The sequence below is a fragment of the Elaeis guineensis genome, chromosome 7, assembly GCF_000442705.2.
Source record: "Elaeis guineensis isolate ETL-2024a chromosome 7, EG11, whole genome shotgun sequence".
NCBI lineage: Eukaryota > Viridiplantae > Streptophyta > Magnoliopsida > Arecales > Arecaceae > Elaeis > Elaeis guineensis.
In genome coordinates this window covers 87,344,465-87,366,039 of record NC_025999.2, presented here as the reverse complement: position 1 = coordinate 87,366,039, position 21,575 = coordinate 87,344,465, and the positions used below count along the sequence as shown (strand labels likewise).

At 36.1% G+C, this 21,575-nt stretch overlaps 1 protein-coding gene across 2 annotated transcripts; it reads left to right on the top strand.

Moving 5' to 3' along the window:
• Positions 1 to 1,251: 1,251 nt before the first annotated feature.
• LOC105048714 (ultraviolet-B receptor UVR8) lies at positions 1,252 to 20,232 on the top strand. 2 transcript variants are annotated; one of them, XM_073261399.1, is made up of 15 exons: positions 1,252 to 1,670; positions 2,458 to 2,534; positions 4,608 to 4,686; positions 5,889 to 5,948; positions 9,961 to 10,062; positions 10,165 to 10,258; positions 12,420 to 12,462; positions 12,567 to 12,612; positions 12,713 to 12,759; positions 12,875 to 12,977; positions 16,843 to 16,897; positions 17,010 to 17,076; positions 17,180 to 17,216; positions 18,425 to 18,504; positions 19,852 to 20,232. In XM_073261399.1, exons 1-15 carry the CDS (start codon positions 1,394 to 1,396, stop codon positions 19,975 to 19,977), a joined length of 1,293 nt encoding a protein of 430 aa, XP_073117500.1. In that variant the 5' UTR covers positions 1,252 to 1,393; the 3' UTR covers positions 19,978 to 20,232. The 2 variants fall into 2 exon arrangements, with proteins under 2 accessions (XP_073117500.1, XP_073117499.1); XM_073261398.1 differs by having other exon boundaries at positions 10,165 to 10,264.
• Positions 20,233 to 21,575: the final 1,343 nt, after the last annotated feature.

The following is a 21,575-nucleotide window of genomic DNA, read 5'->3' as shown; positions in this document are numbered from 1 at the left end:
AATCTTCTAAAACAACAAGGTATGGTGAGGAGGGGCCGATGGTGATGGGAAAGGAGGGGGAAAATGGTGATGAAAAGGCAAGGGAGAAAGAAAGAGGAGATGGAGAGAAGGTCAAGGAGTGGGCACATGGATGGAATCACATTTTGATGGGAAGGATAAGGAAAAAAGAAGAGGAGATGAAAAATGGATCCACGAGTAGATATGTGAATCGAATTAGTTGCAACAGTAAAGAGCAAGACAATGGACAACAGTAATAGCAGCAATTGCTGGCAAAGAAGTGATACTATCATCACACTTCTCATTAGATTCAAGCAATAGAATCGTAAGATTTCTATCATCATTTTTATTTTTTCTCATTTTTTTTCTCATATTTTATATTTTTTTTCATTTTTTTCTTGAAAACAAAAAAAAAGAACTTTGGTTATTGTTTAATTTTCCATTTCTCAAGTTTTTAAATGATGTTAAAAATAGGTTATTTAAGTAATGTCCGCACCCTAATGACATACAACTGCAGAAAATAATATAGAGTAAATGAGGGGCCTATTTTTAGATATTTTATCAGATATGATTAAAATATAAAAATAATTATAAAGTTATATTATTTGCTTTTACAATTGCTATTACTCATAGTTCACTCCATGCGTACCATCTTGTATTCCATGTCCAACATAATACTAGTATGATACTAATGTGGGTCTATTATTGAAACCGTAAATCTTGTATTGTCGTGTATACAAGTTCTGTACATAAATAATTTCATAATTTATTTTATATATTAATATCGATCACTTACAATCATATGCGGTTAACTTCATATATAATATTTAATTTACAAGAATAAAACATTAAGTTTGGCACTACAAAGCAAATGGAACTGAACAATATTAAGTACTATTAAAATAGAAATATTAACTATATTTTTTTAGTAATGATTACGATGTAGAAGAGAAAATATTATTAATTTTATATTAATTATAAGCTAAAAAAATTTATAATTTATATAAAAAATTATTTTTATCATATGAGAAACTTTTTAAAAAATAAAATCATAATATCCATGAAACACAGTCGATAATATTCTATAGGCTTCTCGAAAGGCCGGTATGCAGGAGAAATGCTATTAAAAGTTGTACATTTACAATTTTTTTTTTTGTGTAGGATATTTTAGTAAAATCATTGGGCGTACGATCAAAACACATCCTATATGCCTTCAGGGTGCTATAAGTAGATTTGGACTCTTGTATGGATTTCGGAGCTCCACGGTTCTTCCTTTAGAAGTCCAACCATTCTTTCCAGAACCCACCGTCCTCGGCAGTTGGCATCGGTGGTGTCTCGTCTCTTCCTCTTCCGCCCGGATTCCCAAGCGAACTCCCTCTCCCTTCGCTTCTCCTCAATGGCGTCGGGGGTGTGGAGAAGGGCTGTCCTAGGAGCCTCCGGAGCCGCTGCCGCCGCCGCCGCCGCCCCATCCTTCTTGGGGTCGCCAATCCCTCGCCGGCGGTGGTTCTCGAGCGCGCCCCGGAGGTTCGCGGCGCTTTGGGGGAACGGGGATTATGGGAGGTTGGGGCTGGGTAGCGTGGAGTCGCGGTGGAGGCCGACGATCTGCCCCTTCTTCCAAGAAGATCTTCCAGTCTCGATCGCATGTGGCGGTGCCCACACTCTTTTCTTGACTGGTACTTTCTTCCTTCTTTGGTAGAGTTTCTTCTTGTTTTGTTTATGATAAAAAAACACACTGAAAATTGAAAGAAAAAGATAATCTTTGGAACGATAATGTTTGGCGCCAGCTTCGGGGCAGTTTTAGTGACCTGTAGTGCGATTAATTGCGTTAAATCTGTAAGAACTGTATCTTATACATTCGATATCTGCTGTATTTTTATGATTTTACATCTCGGGTGCCGTCTTGGTCTTTGAACCAATTGATGCGTTGGATTCGAATGTCTTGTAGTTTTTAATTATATTCACTTACCCCAATCCAAATCATGATATATCAATGAGATTGTGAGAGACCGTCCAGTTTGACACCCTGATCCTTCGATGCCTTTAAAATATGAAACATGAATAAGTCTATTTTTAAGGACCCTTTTCTTTGCACTAAGTAGACATAAGATTACAAGAACTTGGATCAGTTTATGGTCAAGCAGTATTGAACTGAGGCCGAGACAGAGAGAAGGTGGTTTGGGCTTGATATTTGCTGATATCTTTAATCCTGTTACCTTTTGTTTAAACGTAGGTGAGTCTGAATTCCTATTTGCTCAGTTGACATTGGATCTTCTTGACTATTTTGGGACTCCAGTTACGTGGAATTTGGAATCTAGAAAGATGATTTCTACCACAGTTGTACTTTTGAGGATGGTTCTGAGTAGAAAATACTGATAACTAATGCTTTTGTACTTAATATTTGGAAAGGCATGATTGATGCATTGTATATGTTCATAATACTTTTCTCCATTTGTTGGACAGAAAGTGGTCGTGTTTATGCAACTGGACTGAATGACTTTGGACAACTGGGCGTTAAATCTGTCAAAAGTCATACACTAGTATGCTTTTTCCTTGATCTTTTCATTTCATTCCATGTTTTACTCATTGATTGGCTACAAATAGTTGTTGTTTCATGTAGTGCAATAGTTTTTTTTGTTGCATCCCATTGCTACTTGCATGTTATTGGTAGGCATGATTCTTACATGCTACTTATAAAACTTGAAGAACAAACAATGGGAATAACCTGCAAAGTTGACTTTGATGAAGGCTTATGGAGATACTGAGATTCCTGTAGTTTATATTGTTATATAGTATGTAAAAAAAGTTATCTAAATCTGCATGGGATATTCCATGACAGTTTATTGCATTGTTGAGATAAAGCTATGAATGGAATGCTATTCGTACATATTGAAGTGAATCTAATTAGACAAAAAAAGTGGTCATGTTTTGTAGTATGTCCAATATCTCACTTCCATTTAACTACAAGTTATACGTGGCTAAGATTTGTAGGTATTGAATCAAGATTAGGTTCCTGAGGTTGGTTTTTAATGTTTGAGGGTTAATTGTTTAAAAGCTACATGAACGCACCCTCCCCCCAAACCAAAATAATAATAATAATAACTACTACCACCACCACCACCACCACCAGTCATGTACGTTGGTTCCTTTTTCACAGTCAAATTCAAAAAATATCAAGGTTAGGATGACTTACTACTATATGTTGAGCTAGATGGAGGTCATATGCCTTGGTAGTTGCAGAAAATTTGAACTTGTATAGATAGCACTATCTTAGAGTTTTACAGAGAAGCTTTTGTAGTTTGGAAATTAAGCAGATGAATACCAAATTAAGATTTATTTTGTAAATTATGTATGGCTATCAACCTAATGTCAACCCTTTGACCCCCTCTTCTTTTTTCTCCTTTTCTTTTTTTTTGGTGGGGGTGGCGGGTGGGGAATATGTATCCTATGCCTTTTCAATTGGGTTTTGGGTTGGCAATGGCAACCATATGGTTATGATTGATGTGTTCCAGTTAGTTGCAACAAAGCGTTGATGGTTATTGTTCTTGTTATGGAATTAAGGAGATGAAACATATTGACAGGGTCTTCTTGGGATTTTACCTTTTTTTTTTTTTGGGCGTCAAGTCCTCCAGTGGTTGTCTTTTGCTGATGGTCATGTTGCCTTATATGGTAGAAAGATGGAAGTGATTGAAGACAATTTGCTTGAGCAGGTGCAGCAGCCTTTTCTTTGAGGCAAGTGAATCAAAAATGGAGTAATCAAAAGGTGAAATGGTATGGTGACTGAAAGAATCTACCCTATTGCAACAATGGGTTGCTTGGGAAATAGGATGCAGATCCAAGTTGGTTAAACAATCAAATTAGTGTCTTGTATTGACATTTCTAGCCGGAACTTCACCCATAACATACAAATCATGTGTTTCGAGTTTGGAAAGATTAATTCTTCATCTAAATTGGATCTGTCAATATCATGCAAGGAATATAATAAGAATGAGATGCATGATAGATGAAGGAGAACTAGTCCATAGTTCAAGGAAGAAACAAAAATCTCTACATACCATGCTTCTGTTGAAGATGTTCAGTATATAACATATTATCTTTGCAGTCTCTCTTCCATGTTTGAATATTCTAATTCTTCTGACAGAATTTATTATAAAGATACTTTATGAAGGATGCAAATCATATATTAGCTGCATATACTCATGCTTCCTTGGTCTGTTCAAGGAACTAGTTAGCTGAGAAGTTCATACATGTATGCTTTCAGGAGCACAAAGATACTCATAGTACCAAATCAGGTGTTTAGAACAAAATTTGTCCAAAAGGAGCACCTTCACAATTGTCCTTTTTGGTTACATTATCAAGTCAAAAATCTGCTGAGAGAAAAAGGCTGACAAAGTGGCTTGTAAAGTTAAACACTAAAGATCATTAATTACTTGCTTGTCCTTTCCTGAGTTGTCCTGTTTTCTGGTTTGCTTTGTGGAAGTTCTTCATTGCTTCATAATAATTTTAAAACTGAAAGATATGTTTATCTTGAGTCCTGTAAACATTCTATCCTAAATGCTTCTATGAAGTCTCGTTGTAACAATTGCCCCCAACACCTTTTTTTTTTTTTGCAGGAGCCTGTTGAAATTTTAGGACTTCCTGAAAAAGTTGCACAAATTTCAGCTGGTTACTATCATTCCTGTGTTATTACTGGTGAGAGAAAAAGAAAACTTGTGAACCACCTTGCTTTCTTTTTGAATTGAATTTGTTTGCAATTTTAGGTATGAGGTGGCTAAGTTACGTCCATTTTGCATTCATCTCTCAGATAGCAGAGAGCAAAGCCGTTCTTTTATTTGTACGAACAATGGACTACATATGAGAAAATACCTTAGGATAACTTGAAAGAAATTTATTTATATCCTTCTATAATGCTTATGTATGTGCTTGTGAAAGAGTCGGGAAAATTGAGTTCATTTTGTAATAAATTTCTGAGATAAAAAAAGACCAACATGGTTTTCTTTGTGTCTTATCATATTACAAATATTTGAGTATGAACCAAGATATTTTGATGTGAATATTTAATATGCCCAGTTATTTCCATTTTTTTTTGTATGTGTGTGCACGTGCACACATGTGCATAGATATACATAAATCATATGGGCAACACTTGGGCAAGCTGTGACATTCTATCTTAATTTTAATGGATATTGCACTGAATAAAGTTTCTAGCTTTTTCTTTAGGTTACTTTCAGAATAAACTGACTTCTGCATGTTATAACTCAAAAAGGGGGGAAAAAACTTCTGCATGTTATATAGCTCTACCAGGGCTATGCTGGTTTTTCTAAATTTGTATAAGCTGAAGATTAAGATTTAAACACTGGAGACCTAGTAATTAAAGTATCACTTCAGGTTTTAAATTTTTTGAAAGACCATAGTGCTGGTGAGTTAACATCATTTATTAAAGAGGTTCTTCAGCTAGGATGTAAAGAAAGGAAATTTATGTTACACCATTTTACATTATGATATGAACACAACAAATTAACTTAACCTCCATGGGACTGATCATAAATTGAATATGGATTATGAGGATGTCGAATCACCAGTTATAGTCATGACTCATGAGTGTGCTAAACCATTCTTCTTGGGTGCTTATGGTGATTTTTTTTATTCCTGATATAACTTGAACATTACCCTCTAGTAGATTTACCAATGTGAACCTTTTTTTGTTTGTTTCATCTAGATTAAGTTTTTATTAAGAACCCAAATTTCCCATTTTCATTTAAGTGCTTGTTCAGCTCATTTTTGATTTGAGTTACTGGATAAATTTCTGTCGGCTACTACTTCTCTAATAATAGACAAGAGAATATCTCATTCTCAGTTTTTTTTTTTTCTAATTTTCTTTTTTGTGCTGATAGAAAATGGAGAACTCTTTGTTTGGGGGAAGAACTCTAGTGGGCAGCTTGGTCTTGGAAAAAGTAAATCCTCTTTACCTTCAACTCATATTGTTGTATTGGTTAATGGTGGTGATCTTGCTATGGTCATGGAATTTCATTTTCATTGTTTTTTATGTAATCATATTCTGTATCGTTTCAAAAGCTTCAGAGACAGCTGCAACCAATGATTAAAATTGCTTACCAGCTCCTATTATAGATTTCTTGAGAGGCAGTATGATTCATTTTGCTTAACTATCTACTCGTTCCATTGTGCATTCCTTTATGATCAACGTTCGCCGAATCGGTGTTGGGACTCATACTAGTTGGCGACCGAAAAGGGATGGTACAAGTCTGTATCGTACTATTCTAGTGGTGAACTATTATTTTTTTTTGAATTTTATGAATTAAAATCAGTATATGGTTTGCCAACTCCATCGTAGCAAGTCAACAAATTATTTGCTGGCTTCACTTAAAAAATAGCAAAAGAATAAATAGGTCCCCTGTTTTTGATCCCTTTCTCCCTCTTTCTGAGCAGCATCTCTCCCTTTGTTGGCTTCGCTCCCTCCTTCTCCCTCTCTCCCTCTTTCTTCCTCCCTACTTTCGTTCCTCTCTCTCTTTTCCTCTCTCTCCTCCTTCCGCTCCCTTCTCCTTGCCTGATTTCCCAAACCAAATGGTGGAATCAAGTTGGTTTGCCCTCTGTATGATTCGGTATGCCTCGAACTAGGCGGTTTGGGATGGTACTACCTTGTTTGTGTTTTTTTAAGGTTTATTTACATGCTAGAATCTGGATTTATTGGTTGATAATTATCTTTTCAGTTAGATCTAACTGGCAACATGAGCTTTCTTGATTTTTTCAAAAAAGACGTATCTGATGTTAATTGTGATAAAAATGTGCATAACTATTACTGCACTATATTGAATCTATTACTTCTTGGAGGTTACTTGTCTCAACATGAGATGTTATCAAAGACTTTGCAAATTGCAACCAAAAGCCAAATTGATAATATTGCCCTCAGGACTTGTTCCCTTGATTGCTTTTAGTTGTCATCAAATGCATGGCTGTAATATGCTTATTCAATTTCCTTTTGTATCTTCAGTGGATATCCAGACTGGACTGCTAATAAAACAGGAACTCATAAAAGCCTCAAAGGCTGTGTAATAGATATAAGCTTACTTAAACCATCTTTTTGAAATGCATATTATTTTGAATTGAGTAATACATATAGAATGAAGTATCTACTGTCAAGGGGATAAAGTGCAGAAGTCTCCTAAACAATATCAAAATTAACATGGCAAGCTTGATGAAGAGTTAACTCCCATTTTACACTTAAAATATGTGAGCATACTCCTTGATGGTATCTTGATCAAAACAACAGTTATTGTTAAAGACTTTGAACCCAAAAGCCAAAATAATTATATTGTCCTAGGGTACTTGTTTACTTGATTGCTTTTATATTTGAAATACATCAACTGCGGTACTATGCTCATTGAGTTTCCTTGTAATGGTCAGTAGGTTTTCAGGTCCAGCCATAAATGAAGCAGGAACTCAAGAAAGCCCAAAAGCATGGATTGAGGATCTTGTTGGTATCGGTCCCACACTGAGCATCTTGGATCAGATTGGTGATGGACCTATCTTGGAACTGGTTGGGACCTTGAAATATATAGAACCAGGCTTTCCCCATTGGTATTGGTGGGCACTGACCTGTGCAAAAGCGGGATGGGGATCGGCACCAAACTTATGGATCAATGCTAGTTGGGACATGCATTTTCACCTTGTTTCCCCTTTTTTAATCCTTTTCCCTGTTGCTGTTTGATCGAGAAGAGGAGGCAAAGGGAAAGGAGAAAGAAGGAAAACAAAGGAATAAAACAACAACAAAAGAGATTATCAGAATGAAAAAAAAAATAAAAAATTTCATCTAATTTAAATTTGTGACGTAAACAATAAAACACATCAAAACAAAATAAAACACAGTAAAACAAAGAAAAAAACAAGAGAATAAAAAACAAAAAATGGCATCCTCATAGTTATCATGATGCCCATACATCCCAGCTGGTATGAAATTGTCTTGTTATTGTTCTGACCATTCACTTGATATACGCATTGGGACTGGGACTTAAACCTTGCTTGAGAGGCTGTGGTATTAGTATATAAGTATAAATCAAGAGTCATCTTTTTAAAAGACATTTCTCTGAAGTGGTGTTAAACCTAGTTATATTGGGTTTCATGATTGCCATAGTGTTATAAGGTAGAGGGTCAGCACTAAAGTGCATAAAATTCAGATTAAAGTATGAAATTGAGAGGGTCATTGCTCACTGGTATGGAAGGCTCTAATTTATGGAGGTGAGTTATTTAATTAGCAGAGCATACAGGGATTTTCCAGTGCCTAGAAGTGGGGGAGGGAGACAAGGCCTCTCTTCCTCCTTGCTCCATCTCTATGTAGTAATTCATTCATGGTTCACTGAACCGTTCCGAATCGGACTATTTAGAGCATTCCGAGCTGTATCGACTGCAAATCGGGATGATTTGGCCTTTTAAATTGGAATATCGGACGAGGGAGAAGGAAAGAGAGAAAGAGAGAGAGAGAGGAGGGGAGGGAAAGAGGGGACGCCGCCATTAGAGGGCTGGCGGTGGCCCGTCGAGGCTGTAGGAGGGCCGTGGAGCCCTTTGCGGGTCCATGGCTCGCTAGGGCATTTAATTGAGAGAGATAGAGGAGGGACTAAGGAGCAAGGGTATCAAGGGAGGCGCAGCCGGCTAAGAGGCTGTGGGAGGGTGCTGTGGCCATCGGGCGGCAGAAAAGACACGGACAGAGTCGCGACCATCCATGTTCATTACATTTTTTTTAAATGATGAGGAATAGTGAAATCAGCAATGGATTTATTGGCTCCATTGCCGGCTTCACTTAAGTGAAGCTGATAAACCCATTATTGGCTTTACTATTTCAGAAATTCTTTTAAAAAATTAGAGAAATAGTAAGCCGGCAATGGATTTATTGGCTTCACTTAAATGAAGCCAGCAAATCCATTGCCCGCTTTACTGTGGTCGGAATCTTTTAAAAAATCCTATGGAATAAGGACAATTGCCCTAGTTTCACGCCCGTGGAGCCACGGGCTGCGATTTTGCCATCCGATGGCCATGGTGGCCAGTTGGAGGCCCTTCGGTGGCCTCTCCGCTGGCTTCCCTTCCTCTTTTTCTTTCCCTCTCCCCTCTTTCTATCTCTATCTCGGTCGTGATTTAGCGGAGGAAGCGGATGCCTTGGCAGGCCCTCTGAGTGTGCCTGCAGCCTGCCTGTGGCCACTGCCGGCATCTCCTCCGGCTATTCTCTCCCTCCCCCTCCCTCTCCCTCTCCCTCTCCCTCTCCTTTTTCTCTCTTTTCCTCTTTAGTTCCTTTCTTCGCTTTTGTGTCGGCTCGCATCGGTCCGATCTGGTATGAATTTGTACTGACTCGTACTGCTGACCGGCCGATACGGATCCCGATACCGGTTCCGCAGATCGTGAACTCATTTTTTCCCTTTTCGCTTCCCGTGACTAAGTTATTAGAGTAGTATACCATCTTGATGACAATTTTTCTAATGGATCCATCCGCATGACCTTTATGGTCGTGTTGGAGATCTTGCATTTACGTATTAGGATTTCTTCTTGATGAGATAGCTACAATCTCTCATAAGACCTGTTTTTCTGTTTTTTTAAAGATTTCATGCAAAATTCTGAGCCTATATTGAAGATTGAAACATTGCATCGCATTATTGCATACGTTATTATTTTATTTCTAGCAATTTACATTAGTTTTTTACCATCCATTTTTTCTGATTTACATCAAACTTTGAGCCTCGTCCTTAGAGGCATTGTGTTCACGGCAAGATGAGATCATAATTTTTATATTTTAGTGCCATGCTTCATTACAATTTATTATGTATTATTTTCTTTCATCAGAATTATTCATAGCATTTCCTATGATCATTGTATTTATTTATTTTTGTTCTCTTAAATTATGCAATTTCATTGACAATCATCGAAGAGACTGTAGAAATATTGAGGTTCCATATTGCATTGTAGGGGCAGAAAGTATAGTTTCCACCCCTACTAGGGTTGATTGCTTGGACGGCATCCGTGTGAAAGTAGCTGAATTGGGTTTGGAGCACTCCATTGCCATCACAGGTGATGAAAGAACAAAAGCAAAATTTTGATATCACCTAATTTTTCTATGTTATGTCTTCTATTTTGGAATCTTTTTCATCATTCATTATTCTTCCCCTGTAGATGAAGGCAATGTCTTGAGTTGGGGAGCAGGTGGCTCGGGTAGACTTGGTCATGGATATCAATCCAGGATTTTTGGATTCTCAAAAAGCTCAAGGTTTGAGTAAGAGAAATATGTGAATTATATATTATGATGTGACTTGATTTTCTTGCTGAAATACTATTTTATTCTTTTTCTTATGAGAATAGCACGAACTTAATAAGATATTTTTCTTTTCATGTTAAGAAATATTCCTTAAACAATGAATGATGAACAGCAGTGTTAAAAATCTAATCTATGCGATTGAATTGATAGCTTCAAGAACTACACACACACACACGCATGCATGCAAACACACACACACACACACACACACACATATATATATAACTTCAAGAACTACATATTCCATTTACTGCAGATCTCCAATTATCTACCAGGAATTTAAATTATCCGAAGATAATATTTTTTTCATTCTGATTCTACAGTGACTATACTCTCTACAATTGAAATTACTGAACAATAAATCACCCTCATGCTCGATGTCTATAGATTCTACTCCGGCAATACTTGATTTGTAATCAACAAATAGATGGAAGAAATAATAAATGACCCCAAAAATGTGCTCAATGACTTGTGGACGTATTAATTTACCTACACAGTAGAAGTGTTGTTGGCTATATGAGCTTATTTTCTCTTATATGACTGCATTCTCATATTTTCCATTGCTTAGCTTGGAAATGCCTGTTATGTGCTTAATCAATATATCCCCTTCCATTGATTTGTCAAATTTTATTTTCTTAATCTATCATCAAGAAGTCCAATGATGACATCTTGCATTGCTTTATCAACCATCTGGAAAATGATCAAAATTCAAGGATTAAAGTACCTTGTGCTCCTCTAGTGCCATGTTGCTCATTATTGTGCTATGACAAACTATGCTAGTCACATGGCCAATTGCATGCCAAGACTCGGGATTAGGAGAATGATTTTTCGCAGGCATGGAGTGACATGGATGATATAGGGGTACATAAATTTGGACCATGCCTATTACTTTGCTGACATGGTACATGCTATATTATAGAAACCAGTGTGGCAGGATACTTTGAACCATGGTAAATTCTTTTTTTTTTTTTTTTTGTGCATATATACCCCTCGAAAATTTCTGTTTTGTGCATATGGCCCTGTAGTTTTGGATTTTCCATAGTGCCCTTTGTTTTGCCAATCTCCATCAGTGGACTATAGGGTAGTTTTATTCCCATTCAAGGTTAACCTTTACCCATTATTGAATGACTCTAATCACTTTTTGGGTTGATAGCTGCTAACGAAGGAATGACAGGCATTGATTTAAAATCAAAATATTCGAATATTTGCACAAAATGCAACATGACAGTGTTGTACATGCAAAGTCACCATTTTAGTGGTCAATCGTGTGTTCATAGAGAGTTTGCCATTAAATTTGAAACTTATGAAGTACTTCTCTTAAAGATCAGTATCATAGGCATAGCCTTCATCCTATTTTCTTAATTTCATTTTTTGCAAACTTAGGTAAATGAAAGCCTCCTTCCCTATGAGGATCACTTGGATTTATGATCATGGTTGTAAGTGGACATGGTGTAAGAAAAAGAATATGAAGGGATAGTGGAAGGAATCTTAGCTTCCTCTTGATATGATTCAAAGGTAGACATTTTTGGAGATGGAAATGGTTGATCCATGATAGCGAGATGGTGATGTTTCTGTTAATTTCTCAATTGTGAGCATTTTAAAGATTATGTTACTTTGTCCATTTCTTGATGATAATCTTCTTGCAAAAAGTTTCTTATTCTTTTTTATTGGATCTGGCCCTCCCTTTCTTCTTTTTATACAAGTCATAGCGTGAACTTTGCTGTGGTTGCAAGGACCTTCATATTGAACTTACTAAAATAAAAACCTTAACGATTGGCATGATATAAAGATCCCTTAATTCTTGAAAACAATGATGGTTGGTCTTGCATCAGAATCATGAGTTCCTTTTTCATTCTTTAATAAACCATTAGATCTTTGAAAGAGCCTTTCTCTGCTGACTGTCATTGCACATTCTTTAAATATATCCCATCATAACTTGAAAGCCTTTATTAATGGCTCATGGGATGTTTATGTACATGTGAATATCCTTCTTCCCTTTTATGCATTATTTGTTAGGGCAACTTGCATCTAGCATCTGGAAATCCTCTCTGATTAGCAAGAATAACATTGTTTCTTATCATACAGAATGATATTTAAAGATCCATTTATGCAGTGAATATACTCCAAGACTAGTCAAGAACCTTGAAGGAGTTAAGGTACTTTTGCCTGTGAAATTTATTCTTGACGTTTGCTTCTGAAGAGTTAATTTGTTGTGTATGATTTGTTTTGTAAATCCATGTGTCTAAACATGCATTTATAGGTCAAGCGTATTGCTGCAGGAATGTTGCATTCGGCCTGCATTGACGGTAAATTTAAACAATTGTTACTGAACTAACAATTCAAGCAAGGTCTATTTCTATTTGCTTTAGCTCCTTCCTTACTGTAACTTACTGATGCACATTGCAGAACAAGGTTCTGTTTTCTTATTTGGGGAAAGGACAACTAATAAGCTGGTATCTTTGCTAGCCACATGACCATATATCCATTGTAGACTTGTAGTGCTTTGTAGAAAATTTATTTTCATATCAGCTTGATTAACTAAATTTTTTTCCTTTTTTTAAATGATAGAGCTTTGGAGCAGCAAAATATGCATCCACACCATCTGTTGTTTTGGATCTTCCATTGTCAAAAGAAGTTGCTTGTGGTGGTTATCACACTTGTGTTGTGACAAGTACTTTCTGAAACCAAATATCAGAATTTCATTGTTTTTATTTTTTTGGGGAAATTCGAAGCTACAATTTTTTTAGAACGATAAATTAAATTGTCTTGTCTGTTGGGATTGCGTATATGCTAGGACTCTATTGGTCCTACGGTCTTAAAAACTATCTATCCATATGAGTTGTATATGTATCTTAGTTGCTGAGTTTGACTACCAACTAATACTCTCTTGTGGGTGACATTGATGGATGGGGTGGTTGTGAGATACAAATGTAGTTGAAATGCAAATTTGCTAGTGTGAGAACAAATGAGAGAGAAGTACCTGTAGAACACAGATCAGTTTGTGTGGACCTGATCTGTGGAGGCTGTGGAGGATTTTAGAGGTCTAAAGCAGAGATAGGAGTTGGGTTGATAGCACAAATTGGATAGGTGATTACTTATAAATAAATGTTACATTTAAAGAAAGTGAGATCATCAAAGGTGGAAAACTGATGCTAAAAGAAGGCTATGTCACTTGAAACCCGTATGTACCTAGATGTGGTATTAGCAATTTAGCATTATATCGTTTATTCATGAGGATCTGCCTGCTTACCGTAAGATAAGAAAAAGAATATAGAAGAAGATAAGAGGAAAGGCGAGGTTGAGACTGTCCATGCCATTTTAAGGTTGTTATGTGATTCAGTTCAAGAATAGAAGGGATAAGAGATTTCAAGATCAATGAATACCATATGTGGGAACCATGGTCATAGAGATTCTACTTTTGAGAAGTAGCATACTTACAAATAAAATTAGCAATTGGGAAGCTTTCAATTAATATAACATGATAGCAACAATGTCCCTTAAAAGGAAAAATTGAAGATAATATTTAAGTGAGTTGACTCGGAATTGCAAAGAGACTAGGATCAGAGGGATAAACTCTGTTAATTTGTTTCAGAATTTTGCAACCATGCAAGGTGTCAAAAATGACCAAACTGTGAATTACATAACCAGGAAGATATGAAAAATGACCAAGTGTGTGATGCCAAATGCCAAAGGTTAAGAAAGGAGGAAGAAGCAGATACTTACCTCCATGAAGGTCCAAAAGGTCCTTATTATCCAGTCTCACAATATGATTTGAAATTAATAAACATCAAGTTATGCTTCTAGATCTAATAAGAATAATATAATGCAATAGTGCTACAAGTTGGTCGAGAGCATAATGTGTATGACAACCTATGGAGCATGAAGCATAAGAAGAGAAAAGGAAGGAGGTCCTAGATTTGATTGTTTTGTGTGAGAGAGCATTGATGTCAACAAAATGTGCTATTATATTTGAAATCTGAAGTGGACCCGGCAAAGATGGACCAGCCTTTACTAAATACATGATGAGATGGGGCTGAATCAAGAACCCGACTCTGAAAGATGTTTAGAATTGAAAAATGCAATCATGGTAATATTCCAAGTGAATTAGAGAATAGGCAATATGGCTACGGATTGGCTTCAAGTTCACTCAATTATTTTAATTGATCAACATGCTAAAGAAGTGGTTAATAGGCCTCCTTATGGTAGTTGATTGTTTTAACTGAAGCTTCCTCCTAGCAAGTGTGGTATGAATTGACTTTCAATGAGATGCATGAGAGAATAATGTTTTGGTAGAACTGTGATACTGAAAACAAAAGTGAACAATGAGGGTATTGGTATCAATATAAGGATGCTATCATAGCCTTGATATGGCTTCATGGCCCTCATCCATGTGTGCAAGAGTAATGTAACATCCAGCTTACAAAGAAAATTTGCCAATTTGTTGAGAGTTACATATGCCAAAATGCCTCCTCCACCCCCAGAGAGAGAGAGAGAGAGAGAGAGAGAGAGAGCACTTAAAAAAGGAGGGAAAGGGAACAATGAGAGGCAATATTCTTTAATGAAGACCTTTGTTTTTGGTATGCAGGGGGTGCAAAAGTGTTGGTCACAGCACCAAGCAATTTATGTGAAATGCCTCAAGGTATGCCAAAAAATCGAGGATTAAATATCGTGCTCATGTAGCTTGCAGCCACATTGTGTACCATGTCGACACCGGTCATGTGCTCAACCAACAAAATGGGTCTGTGCAGGCTGAAGTTCATCAGATAATCAAAGAAGGAAACCAATAGTTTCAAACTGGAACAAGAAGTGCTTCATTTAGGAGCTTACTAGCTAATTATTGGATATGTGAAGGGAAAAGTATGATTTTGACTTGGTGAAAGGAGCTACTTTTTCGTTCAGAAGAGGTGGATGTTGGGGGAGGAGTTGGATGTTAAAAATAGATGGCATGATTGGATATGCAGTTTTTAGCCACCATCCAGCAAAAAAATGGAGAAGAAAAATTGCCAGGGAAGGAAAGATTTTTTGAGCAAATGGATCTTAATTCTAGATGTATCTCATAGAGGTTGCAAAACCCGTATTGCTTCACGGAATAAGGCAACAGAGAATGAATATTTCATTGGATTTTAGCAAAGCTCTAATCAAATTGTCTACCAATGAGTCAAACATGAATAAAGGATTATCTAATTCTAAACATCCATAAGTGGAGATGAGCAATGAAGATATTATTTATTTAGCAAATTTGCTGATCTCAGAAAAGGCTGAAAATGCGCATTGTTAAGCTATTACCTGCTAAACAGGTCATTTAATAAAAGAATCGGGCATGCAATGCATCATTCAACTAATGGGAGCAACGAACTATGTACAGGATATGTAGTTGGTCTCCGCCACAGAACAGTGTCCTATTAGACAAAGGATGAAAAAGGAAAGCCATATATAATATGTTGACATATACTTGTTAACAAAACAAACATAGATTGTTTGAACATGTATTACAAATAGTTTATTTGAAGCTTTGCCTTGGAATTGTGGAAAGAGTTAGTAAAACATTTAATCAGAAAGGATGTAGCCCAAAATATTGATTAATGGTGAAGCAGGCCCCAATTACTTTGATTCTTCTTGCTAGTATAGTTATGCCATACATCTTGGTTATGCTGCTGTTTCCTGTTTGAAATTGTAATATGTCTCAGTATGCAGGTATATAGCAAAAAAGATGAATGGATGGAATCAGTTAATCTAAATATCTCATTACAAAATTCATCCACCAACAAAGTTCTGATTAGCTGTGAATGAGAAAATTGCTTCTATGTTTGCAGTCTGCTATGCAATTTGTCACAAAAACTGCTATCATTTGAAACTTTAGTGCAATCCTATTTGTACAACTCATTATCACATACCTTTGTTATTACGTCCTGAATTTTCCTAGGTAAATTGTGCTGTATCTGAATCTAAATGACTTCTAATATGTCCCCTCTTAAATAAAGCAATTGGTAGGATTTAAAAAAAAAAAAAAAAAAAAAAACTATTGTTTGATTCAAGCAATCCTACAAAATGAGAAATAGAATTCAGCAAATTAGTCATCATGTACCTTTATTATCATTCCCTGAATTTTCCTATTTATGTACTGTATCTGAAGCTAAATGACTTCTAATATATCCTCTCAAATAAAGTAATTGATGGGAGCAAACAACTGTATTATTTGCTTCGAGCATATTTTGTTTTATTTTGAGATGTCAAGAGTTAATTCAATTACTAGTGCTTGTACCTATCATATATATATATATATATATATATATATATATATATATATATATATATATATATATATATATATATATAAAATAAAATACATACTATGTTCATTTACTTCTTTTGATTAAGCATGTCTTTTTTCTATATTTCTGGTCTGGATTTAAATTCTGATAAATTATATGGCCTCCTACAATTTATTTTTTGATTGTTACACTTCCCTTTCTTTTTCGGCTACTGAAATATAAACAGTGAAAAGACTGAAGTTTCATAATTATTGCATTTTACAGGTGAAGGAAAACTATACACATGGGGATCTAATGAGAATGGCTGCCTTGGTCTTGGGTATTAACCTTATATTATTTCCTTGGAGCCTTCTCTGACTTTTATTGGTAGGATATAACTATTACTCCAACATCCATAATTACTAGCTGATAAATTTTCTTTCTTATGCCAGTGGCACAGATGTGGTCAAAACTCCAGAAAGTGTTGAAAGTTCTTTTCTAAAGTTTCCTATAACTGAGGTGGGTGCTGCTTTTGTTAATTCAGCAGTTTCACTATGTAATAAATAGGCTTCTGCTTGCATTGCCATGATCTCATTTCTTTGAGAAATGTGCTTGTTCCCAGGTATCTTGTGGTTGGAAGCACACAGCTGTGATTTCTGGTAAAATATTTTTTATAACAAATTTAAAAAACCAAAAATAATGCTTATATCTGTGTATGCTTTGCTTTTCAATTGTCTATGCTCTGTGATCTCATTATTCAGTGGCTCGTGAAGTTATGCTAGCTTTTCTCAATTTGTGGATTTTATGGATCCCACCATACTATTTCTGTTATGCTAGGTTAACTTCTCTGTAATGACAATCATCTGCAGGTCATTTTTCCCTTCTCCAATTATACTTGGTCCTCCCCTCATTTCAACCTTTAACATGTATTCGTAGACCCGGTCCTCTTAGTGTTCATCATGAGTTAATGCTGCAAATGTCAAATTATCTTAAGCGACCTTTTGTCACTCAATTGTTGCTATCCCTAACCTTCTGAAATGCAATCAATTCTAACTCATTTGTAGTTCTACCATGCATATGTCTCAACTCTCAACATCCTCAGCTCTACTAGACTTAGTTTATGCGTAGATTTTGGTGAGCATAACCTTTAAGTGAAACAAGTTTATTTTATATTATGCGAGGTCTGTGCACAGGGTACACCAATATGATGGAGCAATACATGTCATGTTTTGATAAACAATTTGAGTAGAAATCTCAGTAAAAACCTGGAACTGAGGACAATGGCCTTAAATCAAATGCAAGCCATGGGTTTACAAGTCTTTTCAGCTTACAAGCTAAACCCGCAAATCCTACCATGCTGGATAAGAATTGCTATTTTGTTGGTAGAATTCCATCTGTGCTTGAAAATCTTAACAACTCAACTCTTGAGTCATGAGATTTGCTGGAAAGATAATTTCAAGTCATGGCTTTTAGAGTTTTGGCTTTTAGAGCAATTCATGTACATCTTGCACATAAATCTATTCAGCTTCCAAGCTAAACCTGCAAGTCCTCTTTCAATTTTTGACTTTTTAGAAGTACTATTTATAGTGTCAGTCCCGCTTCAAGATGCTTGTAACTTTTTATGGGATGCACGTTTCATCACAACCATATTTGTTCAGACACCATGTTGTGTATTTTGAGCTACATCAACCAGGACATTTATATTAATTTCTTGAACTTTTTCTGATCATTATAAAAGCTCCACATCTCATTTCCTAAAGTGTTTGCTCCCATCTGATGTCTGAGTCAGCTCTCACCCTTAAAATTACTTCCAGTTCAAGTGTTTTGCTTGACGTTGAAATAACCATTTTAAATTGCTGACATTCAGGTGGCAATGTCTTCACATGGGGGTGGGGAGGTGCTAGTGGAACATTTTTTGAAGATGGTCATTCCTCTGGAGGACAACTAGTAAGTTTCTATTAAATTATCCTAATTACAACTATTTAACAATTTCATTCAATTTCTTGCAATTACAAAAACCAAGAAATTGATTGTTATGTGTGATCATGCTGCAGATTTCAATGATTTATTGCATTCACAATCTTTAATTTATTCGTGTTTTACTTCATTAAATCCATCTAATTCCCCTTATTCTATGTACAAGCAAATGGTTACCTTGAATAAACCTTGGTCATAAAAGAAGAGGAAGATTGGGGGGTGTATACTCAGACTGTGTATGAAAGATTTTAATTATGAAATCACTATTTTCTCTTTTTTTATTGAAATCAATTCCTTGGAAAGGTGATTTTTTAAATGAAATTAACAAGGTGTTTGGTTGTTAAAAGGAGAAAGATTTAAACTGCAGAAGTATTAGCATAGGGAGGAAAAACCATGCACTAGAATAATTCTACACAGTAGAGTTATCCAATTCCTTGATTTCAGGGATTTTATGAATTTCCGGTAAATAGACATACATGTAGATTTGTAGAATCATACTTCATCACTTGAAACATATTGGATTTGAATTGGATTTTGGATCAATCTTATATTGATTGACGGCTTCCATTATATTGTTGCTAGTAAGTACTGCTTTTTTTAGTTTTGGATCTTCCAACATCATTCCTGCAGCAGATGTGGAGTCATTTTTTTTTTCTGATCCTTCCGCAAAAAAGATTCATTCTCTTCATAAAAAAGAGATGATTTTATGGTACGCCTAACGCACCCTTGATATATTGACCATTTTTTATCATCAACTACCTGCTAGTGAATTTAATTGCCCTCGATCTTGTCTAACAGAAATCGTGTCAAACAATGCTTAGGTTTTTTTTTTCCCCCCACGTTATATATCAGCAGAATCAGGTTGTTTTTGCTATTTTATGCAAAAGACAGCTCTTTGGGTTCACATCCAAGTCATGGGCACGAGATTGACATGCATCAGAGCTCCATTATTCAAATGATAGCCCTTAATTTCACCAAATACACAGATCGGAGTAATCAGTATTTTTAGTAAGATTAGAGGATGTTCATCTAACCTGAGTGTCAAGTTTATAACAGAAGATTATCATTCAATCAGACAGCTTTATACACAGCTGTTGAAAATCTTCATCTATTTGCATGTCAATCCTTCAAGATGCATAGTTTTATAATGTCCTGTTTAATAATTGAATTGTTTAACAAGTGACAATTTAAATTGGATCTTCTTTTTTTATTCTGCTTAGAGAGAGAGAGAGAGAGAGAGAGAGTTCTTTTCTCACATATAGTGTTCAGTTCATGCAGGCTTTGTCCTGTGAATACTAACAACTGATCAAATTTCAGGGACATGGAGATGATGTTGACTACTTTGAACCCATGTTGGTGAGCATTGGTCAAAATGTCAAAGCTTTGCATGTATCATGTGGATTCAATCACACTGGAGGAATATTTGAGTACAATGAAACCTGAGAGGATGCAGGTTACACTACCATTAAAAGGCAGTTGCAGATATAACGTTTTCTTTGGATCCATTCATTTCTACACATTATGTATTAGAGAAAGCAGCCGCATGAGATAATAAGATGTGTGCCAAGCTAGACGTACCAATGTAAATTAAAGGCTACTCTCTGCATGAGTAATTAAAGAGGCATAGATTTTTATGTGACACATGTACAACTAGTAATAAATGAAAGCTTCTGCGGTGGTTCTTGCAGATTTTGATCAGACTCAAACAGTGTATTCTTAGAACATGCAATGCTATTGTCCGGAGGTGGGACAGTCTTAGTAATGCCATTTTGGCTATCCATTTCTTAATAGCTATTTCTATCTGTCACATTCGCATTGAGGTCGGCAAGAAATGTGTGAGGAGGGGATGTTCATTTATTCCATGAATTAACAGGATAAACAACTAAGCATCCTCTAAATTATCTTAATGGGCGGTGCTATGGCCATGCTTGGTATTTTTGGGAGAGTGCATGTCTTGACACTCTAGCAACAGATTTATCCTGATCAGGAAAAATCAATTTTGTACCTTGTAAGGATCTTAGATTGATATAAACTTAATATATCCAAAAATAGAAAAAAAAAAAAAAAACTACATTCATATTTTGCAAACAGACTGAAACTGGCTGGCTGGCACCATTGTCTAGCATATGTTAACATATTTTCTATTGAAAATACTTTATTTGAAATCCTGAAAAGCTCGCCATAGCTGAAAGATTTTCTGGTGTGCATCTCATTCTTCGCTTGGTCACCTCGATAATTATCCAAGATGGTGCTTCAAGTCATGCTCTTGTAAATATTGTTCATTCACTAGTCAAGTGGAACACACGGCACTACCTCATCAAACCAGCTGCTTTGATTGCTTTGACTGAACAATTCCACATCATTAGGTGATAGCTATGGTGTGCCAGAAAAAAAGCATTGGGGCTCAGTTACAGCCCCTGATAGCCTGAAACCAACCCTAGACCTGGTGATTGATGCTGAAGCTTCCAGTTATGTCCTTTGGTCTAGTGACCAGACATCTCGATGACATAAGTAGGAACTCAGGACGATTTTATGAGCAACCTACGCCCGCCTGGATCAAAGGCGAGCCGTCAATCAGGCCGATCATGCTTGGGCTTAAACCTTAGTGGCCATAAATCAGACCATGGGCAGACCTGCTAGCATATGATTCTCCAATAATTTTGCATGACTACGGGGTTTATTTGGTAAAGCGATCTCAAAATTGAAAGCTTACCTTCTCCGTGTGCTCCCATCTGTGTTTCTGGACGTTCTTGAAGGACCGTCCAGAAGGACAAGTATTTATGGAAAGAAGTACAATCTGGAATTTGTCCCATAGCAGGACCGAGAATAAATAAAGGAAGACAAATTTGTTAGTGTCTTTAAAAGAGTTCGTACTATAAAGTGCTGAGATCATGTTTGTCAGAAAAAGAAATGGTTCTGATGGTGGAATGGTCAGTCTTTTCTAGAAAAATCTAGATCCAAGCTTCGGAATTCGCCAAATATAACATCCTGAAATAAGATGATAGTTCCAACTAAATGAAAATTTTAACATCAAGAAGCAG

Bases quoted from the DNA above. Each gene is read 5' to 3' on its own strand.
- LOC105048714 (XM_073261398.1), top strand. From the start codon at position 1,394: ATGGCGTCGGGGGTGTGGAGAAGGGCTGTCCTAGGAGCCTCCGGAGCC. The intron at 5,949-9,960 runs GTAAATCCTCTT...ATTGCATTGTAG, and splicing joins GCAGCTTGGTCTTGGAAAAA to GGGCAGAAAGTATAGTTTCC. The intron at 12,760-12,874 runs GTATCTTTGCTA...TTTAAATGATAG, and splicing joins AAAGGACAACTAATAAGCTG to AGCTTTGGAGCAGCAAAATA.